Here is a 12,689-nt window from a genome sequence, read left to right as displayed (position 1 = left end):
CAAATAAATAAATGTTATAGTTACATGTTGAGAATGTATTTTTCAGTCTAATTTTTCTTCATATTTCATACCTCTTAACAATCATTAAATTGTACAAGTGATTTTAATAATACTTTTTAAATGGTATGACATAAGAACTTATATATCTAAAAGAAATATTTTGTTCATTCTCCCTTTTTTAGTGTTTATGTTACTACTAACTAATACTTTGTTATAATTATCTGATACATACATTTTTCTTGAAGAGAACTGCCATAAATCTTTCAGAGTGTTACTCTTATGAGAGAAGATATCTTTTGATAGGATTTTGTAAGATGTATAAAAAATATTTTAAGTTATTATTATTATTAAGTATGACATATTTGCCATCAACTTGTATGTGTTTCTTAATATTTACTATAGTAGCACAAACTGGTTTTCTATAATGATGGTACACTGTATATAACCACCTAAATTGATGGAATAAGAAATTGTGTGTAAATTATATTTTATTGATTTGTTGGTATTAGATGATGAATACCTTTGTGTAAGTATATTTATCAATATTCAGATCTTTTAAATATTTATGTATTCTCTCACTTTTAATGTTAGGTTGCCTTGGAGTTAGCAAAAGTTCTGCTACATTTGGAAAATTCATTTGCAATTCATGATTTTGTGATCCTCCGGCACCAATCTATGGTGGCTTTACTCACAAAACATCCAAAAGAGGTAATTATTTTAAAGTACCATTTTTCACGTCATTAAGCATATAACAATAGTTGCAGTTGTGTAATATACTGCACTCTTGTATAACATTATTAACTTGAACCTCACATGTGACATAACACTGAAAACAAGTTTCTTGATTTTCTAAAAAATATTCATTTGTTGTATAATACCATTGTTTAAAAAATATAACAGTTTAGCTGATTTGCTGTACTTTTCTTATAATAACTGTGTTGTATAGGTCAAACATTTTTAGTTGTTTTAGTACAAAATTAAATAAACATATTAGAACTACTGTGGTTTAATGAATAATAATATTTTCTTAATTTTAAAAACTTGTATCATTTCCTTGATATTTAGTGAAGGTCAGAAGTTCCCAAGTAGTTTATCTCTAAATATGAGATCTATTAACATTGTATGGTGAACTTTATGAAATCTTGAGAAGGATATGAGATTGTGCCAACTATAACAGAAAAAGGGATTACACAGTTACAGCACATAAAGTTTTTGTTTGTACTTGAGATTTACCAGTTTTAATGTTATTTATATAAGTTCATTTCATCATTATTTCAATAATGCAACAAATATAACTCTCTGCCACTACAGGTGAATATCACAAATATTTACTTTGCATCCTAAATTTAATCCTTTTACTACAGGCTTGGTATAATATACAAGTTCATCTATGCATTTGCACATGTCAAGTATTTGCACTATAACTTTTGATTCAGCATGTGTATCCTCCCAACATTTGATAGGCATTTAGTAAGGATTACAATAATTTTGTATACAAAAAATCAAATTTTTAATGAAATATTTTTACTAAAGAGTTGATTGTGAAAATAAGTTTTTTGTTACTAATCTGAATGCAAAGTGATTTCATGTTATGATTAAAAACTATTCTTCATCCCAAACCTTTCAGATATTATTTGCATATCTCTATAACCTCTTAAATACATTTCAAACACTTGTTTCCAGTAAGATTTAATTTTTGTATTATTTGCTATGCTCTACCTACATGGGGTCTGTCACTTGACCATCCTTGCAACAAAAATAAGAAATAAATATAAACTATGTTTTTTCTTGCTACAATGACTACATGTTATAACAAAAATACAGATGTTTAGTCTAAGTTGCTTAAGCCTCATAACAGTGTGTGTATATTTACATACATATTTATTATATTTTATTTTATTGACCCTTCCAGTCATGCCTACCTAACATTACATAACTTGCATTGACACAGTGCATGTACACTCATGTTACATATCCAGTAATATAAAACTGACCTTTAGTCTTCCCTGGTGTGGCTGTTTTTTAGTGCACTGTTATTTTGTAATATGCAGTTACATTTCAGTTAGTAGATATTGTATATAGATTATTAATATTTAGGAATAAATTATTAAACTTACTTTTCTTAAAATACAGAACAATAATTTGAGAAGTAAAGCAAACAATTGTCTCTTCTCACTAAGACCATGTACTCTGTTGCTGGACATAGGATGCTAAGCTTTTTAAAATTTCACAGGATATCAAACAAAATTTTGTTTAGATTTTATGTATACAGTTGAATAACCAAAAATCATAAATAACTACACTGATACCATAGAATTCCACTATAATTTATTAAACTTTGTAACTATGATGTACTTATATTTAAAAAAAATATGAAACTTTGACTGAAGACACAACCTGCATCCTTGAAAACTTGGATTGAAAGAACATGGTAGCCTTTTCACATATTGAAATGGATGAGAAAATCACTCTGGGAACATTATAAGCTGTTGATTGGTTATTCATATCATATATTGAAGCAAGTGTAAATAAGGGACCATTTTTAAAAATGGAAAGAGGTGAATAGGACCACTGTGTTTAATTAGGTACATATAAGCCATATCCCAGCAAGAAAAAAAAGATATGAGATTCTTACTTTATATTTTAGCTCATCAATATTGGTAATTTGAGTTTCTAATTCGTATGAAACTAGGGACTTAGTATTTTGGCATCGGATACATCTTATATTAAACAGTGTAATATTTAACATACCACATGACTTACTAAAATCTATATTTTGATGTGCTCTTTTAATAGTTAGTTTTAAATTAAGAAATTGACTTATATATAATATCAAAATTTGAGTTATAATCTACAATTTGATTCTGCATGTATTTACATAAATTTATAAAATAGTAGTTTAATAAAGTATTGAATGCAAGTCAACAAACAAGATGACATGGCTTTTGACCCATAAAAAATGGTTAAATGAGTTGATTCCTTTTACTGGACATTTTGTGTTATATTTGTGTAGGTGCAGCAATCATAAAAGTACTATAATGCTATAATTCTTTTTAAGGCACATTGTGCAAGTATATTAAGAGTAACAATTACAAAAAAAACAGACATTTTTTGGCACAGTAATAAGTAAAATTATTTAATGTAACTTACAGCCAACTAGTTTTGGTAGACATTACCATCATCAGGACAAAGTCTATACAAAAGTCTATACTTGCACAAAATATGAACAGATTTCATAGGTTTTTGGGATAGTGGTATAAAAATTAACATAGTTTATTGTATTGCAGGTTGCTGTGTATCTTACTAATCAGTTCTATGATAGAAACTACAACATAAGACAGAGGTTGGATATTTTAGAGGTATGGCTTGAAAGTATGAATTAGCAAGTGAAATTTTTAGACTTAATTATCTTCAACTTTGTTTTAATGAAAGGTGAGAATGTTTTCACTCAATTTTTCATGTATTCATTCAAAATGTATGGAGTTATTACTTTCATTGTACACAATTCATGTAAAATATTAGATAAAATGAAAAGTATACACTATTTATGATGTTTTTATACCTACAGTGTAATAATTCAATAAGTTTAACAACAGTTTTGCTAAAAATTAGCTCTCTTAAGAACTATATAAAGTCACTTTAAAAACCATCTGTTACACTGGACAAAACATGCATATGTGCTGTTCTCTAAACTATGACACTTTCAACTTTCTTCTTTCTTGCTACTGGAAACTCTAATAATAATTTTCTTTTTTCTCGAATAGTTTAAATTAATATGCAGTTTTAAAGAAGTGTGTGTAGCTCTAATTATGTATTAATAAATGTCAATTGATGTAGTGTAAATTTTATTTATTAGATACCCCACTGATTGTTAAACCTATTATGTACTTTTTAGTATTCCTGTATGTCTTGAAATTGAGTGGTGTTTGTTTAGTTATTTACAAACAAAATACAAGTTGAAAGAATGTTATGACATTTTCTAATATGCAAATGACTGGGTTCACAGAATTACATGAAAATTTAGACTTTTTAATAACAATATAAAAGTTATTTGTCCAAACATTAATGCTAACAGTAATGTGTGAATACTAAAGAACATATTTTACCATAGAAGGAAATGGAAGTAAAAGAATTTAATCATATAACCAACATTAAATAGATACAATGGAAATTCACTGGACCAAGTTTTTTATCAAAATTATTTTTACCAAGAGCCTGTGATCAAATAATTCAGGAGTTTCAAATTAACTCAGAGTAGTTGAATCTTTTCTCTGAAAAATAGTTTCCTGTCATTTTATTTATTTGATGCTTTATATAAGGTTATTTTTTATGTCAGACCTTACCATGAATACATTGTAAGTTTATTTGTAGTATTTGTCAACACAACCAAGTATATTTGAAATTGTGCACGAGATATGTAATTGTAATGCTAGTTTGCAAAACCCTTGTTTTTTAGCTGATCTACACTTTGGAAACATTGTTAAAAGTATCTTACATTTCATTAAAATCAGATATTAATGAGATTAATTCTTTGTTTGCTAAAACACAGTTTGATTGTTTATTGAGTTGGCAAATAGTCTGCTTCTTTAATGGATAAAGTTTTAAGGTGATATACTACATTTACAATTATGAAGCTAGTTTTTCTGTGTATGGAGCCATATAAATTGCACTGTTGTGTATACAGTGTGAAAAATATAAACTCAGGCTTATTCTGAAAAGAAAATATGTGCATTACTTGAACATTTTTGTAAGTGGTATTTAGAAAAAATATTTAACATATGTATTTCTCTCAGTATTTTTCTATTGTTAAAAGTATATTTTTTTCTGATCCTTTGCCTATGATAATTCTGTTTCTCTAGAGCTTCTTTTATGAATCTTTGTTTCTATAGTGAAAATGAACAAAATCTCAGGAAATTTAACTAATGCTTTTTTCTTGGAGAGAAAAAGTAATTTCTTTGGTATTTGTCACTAATTTCATTTACTTTTTGCCCAAAATAGTTCACCTCTTTTATAATTTGAAATTAACAAATGTTATTAATAAAGCTCTAGTTTTAAGTCCTTGAAATCCATAACTACTTTGGCTCCTTGATTTGTCATCAGAGTAAAGATGATGCCCTTCTCATCTCATTTCATGACAAAAATAAAAGTAGTTAGTGAATGTTTTTGAAATTGTACAAAAATGTTCCTAAAAGTATGTAGCTTCAAAAAAAAGTGAAATATCTAATTTTTATAATATTTCTAATATCTTTGTTATTTCATTTAGTTATTTGCACTAATTCTGAATAGTTTACCAGCAAGGTGATTTTATATGAAGTATGAAAAATATTATTTTTAATCTTATAATTTTGCATTTCATTTGCATGATCTCTATTACCTCATGAATGAATATCAAAAGATTTTTAGCTAAGTAAATGTTTGTATTTTACTATACATATTCTTTAATATATCATTAACCATATATTATCATCAACATACAGAGCAACAAAATCTTTAATATTAACAAATGGAAATATGTACATACCTTTCAATTTTTCATAGGAATACTCACGTTTTTCTTATATGCGTAATTTCATATATTTTTTCACTTATAATCTTTTACAGTCCAGGTGACAGGTTAAAGTTATAAGAATCATTAAACCATTCAGATATGATTTTTAAATATACACAATACATAATTAACTGAAATATAAAAATAAGATCTAAATACAATTTAACTGTCTCTCTAGTAGCATAGAAAGGTAAGAAACCACTGTAAGTGGTATAGTTGATAAAGTAGACAACAGTATGAATGGTAGTTACATCTACTTCAATAGGAAAACTGCAGGGTAATTTCAAATTAACCATTGGTGGAGTACAGTGGAAGATGAGATCAATATGTGTAGACTTGTGTCAACTAACTAAATATATGCTGTAGATCTGAAAGCAAAGTATAGAAGATGAGCATGGCTCCTATCAAGGGTTGGAAAATTTATAGTTGTTACCCAGACAAAGTAACTAAAAACTTTAGTTGTCATGTGTCGAGTAGGTGAAACATACTTAGTGTCTACATATACATGTACATTGACAGATTATGAGACTAAGAGTGAACAGTATCTAAAATCAAGATTTTTCATAGCATGTGGATTTCATGATGTGAATACTGCAGTCTAAGTATTGTTTTAAAGGTTTCCTTTGAAACAAAATAATTGAAGCTTAAATAACGTAAAAATCAAATTACAGCATTCATTATAGTGTTAATTTCATTTGTGTAAGTTGATAGTAAAGTGGTTAATTAAAGTTTGAATGTAACTCAGTACATATGTAGAAAGGAATTTAAAAATGGCACTGGGGAAGAAAGTTTAAGAATGTTTCAAAAAGGTTCTTGAATTTCTCACCTTGAAAAGTGTACAAACCCTGAATTAAAGTCCAATTCAAATAATTCATGTCATATCTCTTCTAGCACATACTGTTTTTAAAACAATCTCAGTAGGTCTTTCTCTCGTATGCTAACTGTTTACTTATAACAACAGTTACAGAAGATTTGAATTTACTTTTTTAGTTTTGGCATTACCTTGCTCTCAAGATTGGGTTTGAGTTATTCTGTCAATTTTATTGTTGGCTGTCACCTCAAGTCTCCTCTGATAGGAAAGGAAAATAGTTTAATGCATATCTAAAGCTTAGTCAGAAAACCAGCTAAGTTATAGTTGAATTTTTTTTTGTTACATGTTAATATTTTATGTTATAAATTGCACATTTAAAATAAATAAAACTTAAGTGCTAACAACACACCTACAAAAAATAGGATTACTATTCATCAAGACTTTGAGAACAAAATGTACGAGATCCATGAGCACCACAAGTGAATACTAAGTTTCCTGTATTTTGATTAACCATGCTGGCAATTTGATGTTATGGTTATTCTAAACTTTATGAAATGTTACTGCTTAGAAAAACACACTGATGAAAAGGAATATTTTATTTTAGTGTTACAATAAAATATCTGTTTAAAGTGTAGATTGTAGGTTTTTTAACACTAATAATTGGATTTTAGCTCTCATTCTGTACTGTATTCAGATGGTTCAAATCAGCAGCTAGAATTCCAGGGTGAAAAGTCTGAGCCATATTTACAACAAGTAATTGACATAGGAATACCTTTAACTGAATGTGCATGAGGTTTGTCCATTAGATTGATCCATATTGGTGAAGGAATGTTAGCTGTGACCCCCCGTGGACCCAAACTTTTTAGACGAGTTCAGTTGCCACCTGTGAAGTTTCATAAAGATCCATGATTGATGGCAGATAATTTCACACACAACAAATGATCAAATGCAAATTTCTGATTGAACACTCTTTTAATACAGGACGTTTTGTCAGAACTAGAGAAATACAATCGAATATCTATGAAAGGCTCAAATGCCTGTTCTTTCTTGCCAGGACATCTACAACACAGTTTGGTCAACTTTAATATCACGGTGAATGTATAATGAGGCCAGGCCATTCAATGGATCTTCAGTGATGGTATTTCTCAAATATGTTTTGAGTCTTCTGAGAGTTAAAAAATGAACGTTCCACTGAGCTCGTTGACACAGGCAGCGTGGCAAATACTTTCAAGAGTCTAGAAATGACTGGGAACATTTCTGCATTGCACATTGCATATCCATCTATGGCATTTTTTGGTCTGTTGTTTACAAGTGATTTGTACCAAACCCTGAGTTCACCTACTGCAGCTAGTGAAGTGCTGTCAATGTCAGCCTTGTATATATTGATCAACTCTTTAATTTGGTCACCTTGTTGTGCTGTAGGTTCTGACCGTTCTATGGTAGATCCTGATGGTAGTAGACATATGAAGTTTGTAAGGAGAGTTTTGTGACTGGACAGACAGTCACATATTTGTGCAAGAAAGTGATCAACAAATGGTACAAATACAACAATATGAAAGTACTCCTCAGGGCTAGTGATTTGTGGGTTACCACGGTACATCTGTCTTTTAGCCTGCCTTGGCATTATGATGTCAATTTGAAGCTCACTACACAGAGTTTGAGCCTCACAAAAAATATTGTTAAATTCATTCACAGTATTATTTCTGAGTGAATGGATTAAATCTTCCACTATTTCTGCATGATGCATCGCAGCACCTAAATCAATGTTCTGTTGCTGCAGTAAGTTGCACAGAGGTAAACTAAAGGAAAACAATTTAGCAATGGTAAGTAGAGTGATGATGAATTCTGGCTGTGTTATAAAATACAACAATTGATTGGCTTGCCAACCTAATATGGTCTCAAGGGCATCTGCAACTGCATGGATTAATTCTAGAAAGACAATGACTCAGTCATGCCTCTCAACCCACCGGGTGGGGCAGAGACTTTTCAGACTTGTTTTTTTCAATTCAGGTGCTTTATTCTCCACCAAAAGAGCCAAAACGTGCTTTCGTTTTGGTGTATTGAGAAAGTTTTCAATGCTAGAAATTACTCCCATGCAATTTTGCACAGGAACTTCTTTACAAGTATCAGAAATTGCCAAGTTTAGGGAATGAGCACTGCAGTGTATGTAGGGTGCAAGTGGGAATTTATCAGTTATGTGTCTCTGGACACTATTGAATTTCCCACTCATAGAGGCAGCACTGTCATATTTTTGTTTTTGCAGGTAAGCCATGTTAATACCATATTTTGTCAGATTGGTTATGATAACATCAGCCAAGTTTCTGCCTGTCACATCATAAACAGGTATAAATTGCAAAAAATCTGTGCAAATTGCAAAAAAAGTCACTGTGCACTTATATATGTATATGATTACAAAACTGCACAGCGACTTTCCGAACACCCTGTATTATATATATAGGCCTGTATATTTATTTATGATTAAAAAAATAAGACAAACATCTCAGTGTACCATTTTGACATTTGCCAAAAAGGTGGTCTCAGAATGCATAATTCAGGCTTTTCTTTTATGTTTTTATCAAAAAATTTTCCAGGGTGGCATGCCTCTGGACCCCCCTAGCATGGCTTCGTGCCTGCAACGCTTGCATCAAGCACTCAAACTAACCCTCCTCCGATGGCCATTTCTGGCTATGCCTCTGTTCAGTTTGCATATTGCATTTGCATAACTTATAGAACCTCCAAAACACATATCTACAGCTTTGTATAGTATTCCTGTATACTGTGTCTGATATTTACTTTTATTTATCATGAACTGTCAGTAAGTCAGAGTAAAATTAGTAGTTCCTAATTCTGACATCATATACATTATACCATGTTGAATGGCACTTTGTGAAAGTTCGTAGCATTTGAACTTAACCCTGCACGTACACCTTTGCATGTAGGGTTAAAGTTGTTTAGTTATGTCTGTGGCCACAATACATGGGTGTAGCCAGAATCATGCATCTGGCCATATCCAGGGAACACTTTTTTTTTTTTCAAATATTCTAGAAATAATCATTTACCTTAAAAAAAAGAATCTAGTTCTTTCATATCAAACTGTTCTGCATATTAAAATAATTTTACTTGGAAGTGAAATGTCGTCTCTTATCTCATTATTCGTCATGTATTTTTTGCAAAAGGAGTTGTAAAGATATAGCTAAAATTAAATATATTTTTCAGGTTTTAACTTCAGCTAGTCAAGAACTTTCAAAGGTGCATGTACATGTAACAAATTCTGACCACCAGTCATTTCACTTTGATGTTACACATAGTACAGTGTGGTGGAAGGAATTGGTAGAGAAAAGGATACAAAATAAGACGAGGATTATTTCTAAGGTAAGTAAATGTTTTCTTTAGGTAATGTAGACTTTTATCTGTCAAAAATAAATTTGACCAAAATTTAAAAAAGTTTTTATATGATTTATGTTTAAGGATTTGAATGATTGTTTATAATTTAGCTTTATAGAACTCACATCTGCTTTAGGTAATTACTTTTTGATGCTTCTGTTCTTGTAAATGTAACATGAACATTTTAAATGTTTTATTTGTCAAGTAGTTGGTGTACAGAATTCAACTACAAACCTAAAGAACTTGCAGCATAAGACTTGTTTTAGTATGATTTTAATAGGTGAATATTTTTTGATGTATAATAATAATTATTTTTATTTGATGCATAAAATGTCTATGATAGGTTTATATTTTATTTTTTTACACATACATGTGCTATTAATGTATCATATAAATGCAGGTCTACAAGCTATTTTAACAGTATACTATATGAAAAGTAAGGATAAGAAATATATTGATTATTTTATTTAAGAAAAAAATATAATACAATCTGTGGTAAGTGAGAAACATGTTTGTTAATATAGTAACTTTTTTTTAGTGATTCATTTTTGCTTTAGCTTCATCATGATAATATTATTTCAGCTTCTCCAAGTTATCTGAGATCTGTTCTTAGGTACTTTTATCTTCAATATCAAATTTAATCCATATTTTTATACATTTAGTTTATCGATTATTTGTAGAAATAGGAAATGAAATGCATAAATAATCAATATCAGAGCTGACACCAAGAGTGCTAGATTCCATTTAATTTATCAAGCTTTAAAATTTTTAAAAATTATTGAAACACTCATATCAAACTTTTTTTAAAAAATGAAAAAGTGTTACTTATTTTAAAAAATAGCTTTTCATAAATTCTGTGCATATGTATATGAACATATGTATAAAAACTGTAAAGCAGTATGAAAAAATAATTGCATCAGAGCTTAGTGATGGCTTGTTTTGGTTAAAAGGTGAACATGAATGCATTATTATAGAAATATTACAGTCTAATTATTCAGTAACATTATCCTTTCAGTCTGAGATTTATTGTATTTCATAACAGTGCTAACATGTACTTATATAGTTGTTTGTCTGAACCATATTAGATCCAGCACTGGATATGGTATGCACGGGATGCTTTATTCTCCTAATATTTAACATTGTTTTGGTACTTCCACTGCAATTAGCTTTATAGAGCATAGTGTACATTTTACTTTCTGGTCCCTCCCCCCTTTGTGGATTATTTTTCTTTCTTTCTTTCTCTCTCTCTCTTCCAAAGATGATTGGGAGGTGAATATCCAGCCAATTAGTGAAAGTGATGGCATGCAACAAAGCTAAATTAAAGAACAAAAAATATCTAAGCTGCTGTTATTTGCAAACACCCTTTTATTCTCAATATTCAACTTGAATATTTTTCAGAGTTTTAAATTATCATTTAATCAGAGACATATCATGAATATAATTAGAATATCAATATTGAATAATTAAATTAATAATAAATCTCCAACTACAAGTAGTAAATAAATTAAAAAAAGCTCTTTGTCCAAATGAGATACATTGAATTTGTAAACTACACTAAGATAGGTAAAATTTTAAGAAAAGTGGTTATACTTCTGAAAATATCTCAGGATAGCAAAATTTCACTTACCTGTTTTATCAGATACAAAACAGTGGGTTTTGGAATAAATTAACCACTAGTCAGGGAACCACATACATAATGATTCAACTTTAAAAAAAAATGTCTTTATTCCATTGTAAACTCTGAATAACCATAATATATTCTGATAGGAGATTAAGGAGTAGCTTTTACAAAGTAGGCCAAAATGTTTTATGTTTATTATACTGTGTACAAATGCATGTTGGATAATGGAAAAATAAATTGTACTACTGTTTTGCATTAAGAGTAAAAAAAAAAAACAATTATTTTTGGCACATTGAAAGGTAAATCTTTTATTATTAGTGACATTCAAGGAATTTTTGGTAACACAGGTAACATCAGCATGAATAGTATCTACAATGTTAGCTTAACCTGTATTCAATTACAACCAATAATGGGTCAGTTTTAAAAATAAGGTCAGGAAACACAGGAAGAAAATTAAATCACAAATGAGGGATTACTTAAAAACATTAAGTATTCCAATAAAATATGTTGATTGGTCCATAATCTCTATCTATACACAGATCTTTTTTTAATTTTATAAATACTCTCACTTAAGTTCATTTCTATATTTGTTTGTGCATTCCTTATGATCATTACATTTCACCAATCATGATTACCATGACTGTTCATGAAATGTTTAGCTAAAGTAGAGGACATAGTGTTGCCATGCTTCACATCATACTGATGTTCTTTCAGGCTCATTTTTAATTTTCTTTTTATATGTTTTATTTACATTTTACTTCATCTGATTTGGTAACTTTGATCTTCATTTTCAATGTTTTCAGGATTTTTGAGCGTTTTGAAATGGTTGACAATTTTTGTTTTGATGAATGAATGCTACTTTGTGACCATTTTATTGGAATGGTGTTCTAATGAAGTTATTTTAATATTTTTTTAATGGAATTGAAAATATTTTGTATATAGATGTTTGTCTTCATTTTCTGGAAAGCTCTGTCAACAGTTGTGATGTTCTTACTTCAGCTATCTATTTCTAACACTTTTAAATACAGTTTTTCATTGTTTGTATCTGTGAAATCAGAACATGTTATTACACACCAAGTATATGTGTGAAATGTGCTCAACTTCTGACTTGTAGTTATAATGTGATGATATGCTGACAGTAAAAGGTTTGTGAGATACTTATTAGCATGTTTTTTAAATGAGGACATCTAAAAAGGCTAGTTCATGTTCAATAGACTCTGTAAATAATCTAATTCCTCATCATTATCATACACATATTTTGAGAATTCCTTAAGGATTTCAGTGTTGTATTGTAACACTATGAAAGTAGTATCTACATATCCTCT

The 12,689-nt window shown here is 29.4% G+C and overlaps 1 protein-coding gene across 3 annotated transcripts in view; it reads left to right on the top strand.

Moving 5' to 3' along the window:
- Positions 1-12,689, top strand: part of LOC143225148 (telomere length regulation protein TEL2 homolog) — a 109,214-nt gene that overhangs the window by 66,478 nt on the left and 30,047 nt on the right. For all 3 annotated transcript variants that reach the window (XM_076454035.1, XM_076454036.1, XM_076454037.1), the window contains exons 13-15: positions 592-708; positions 3,288-3,359; positions 9,576-9,731. In XM_076454035.1, the coding sequence (XP_076310150.1) occupies positions 592-708; positions 3,288-3,359; positions 9,576-9,731 (345 nt within the window). The remainder of the gene's footprint in view (positions 1-591; positions 709-3,287; positions 3,360-9,575; positions 9,732-12,689) is intronic.

This window comes from Tachypleus tridentatus, chromosome 9, assembly GCF_004210375.1.
Source record: "Tachypleus tridentatus isolate NWPU-2018 chromosome 9, ASM421037v1, whole genome shotgun sequence".
In the NCBI taxonomy this organism is placed as follows: Eukaryota; Metazoa; Arthropoda; class Merostomata; order Xiphosura; family Limulidae; genus Tachypleus; species Tachypleus tridentatus.
This window is presented reverse-complemented; position numbering and strand designations above follow the sequence as displayed.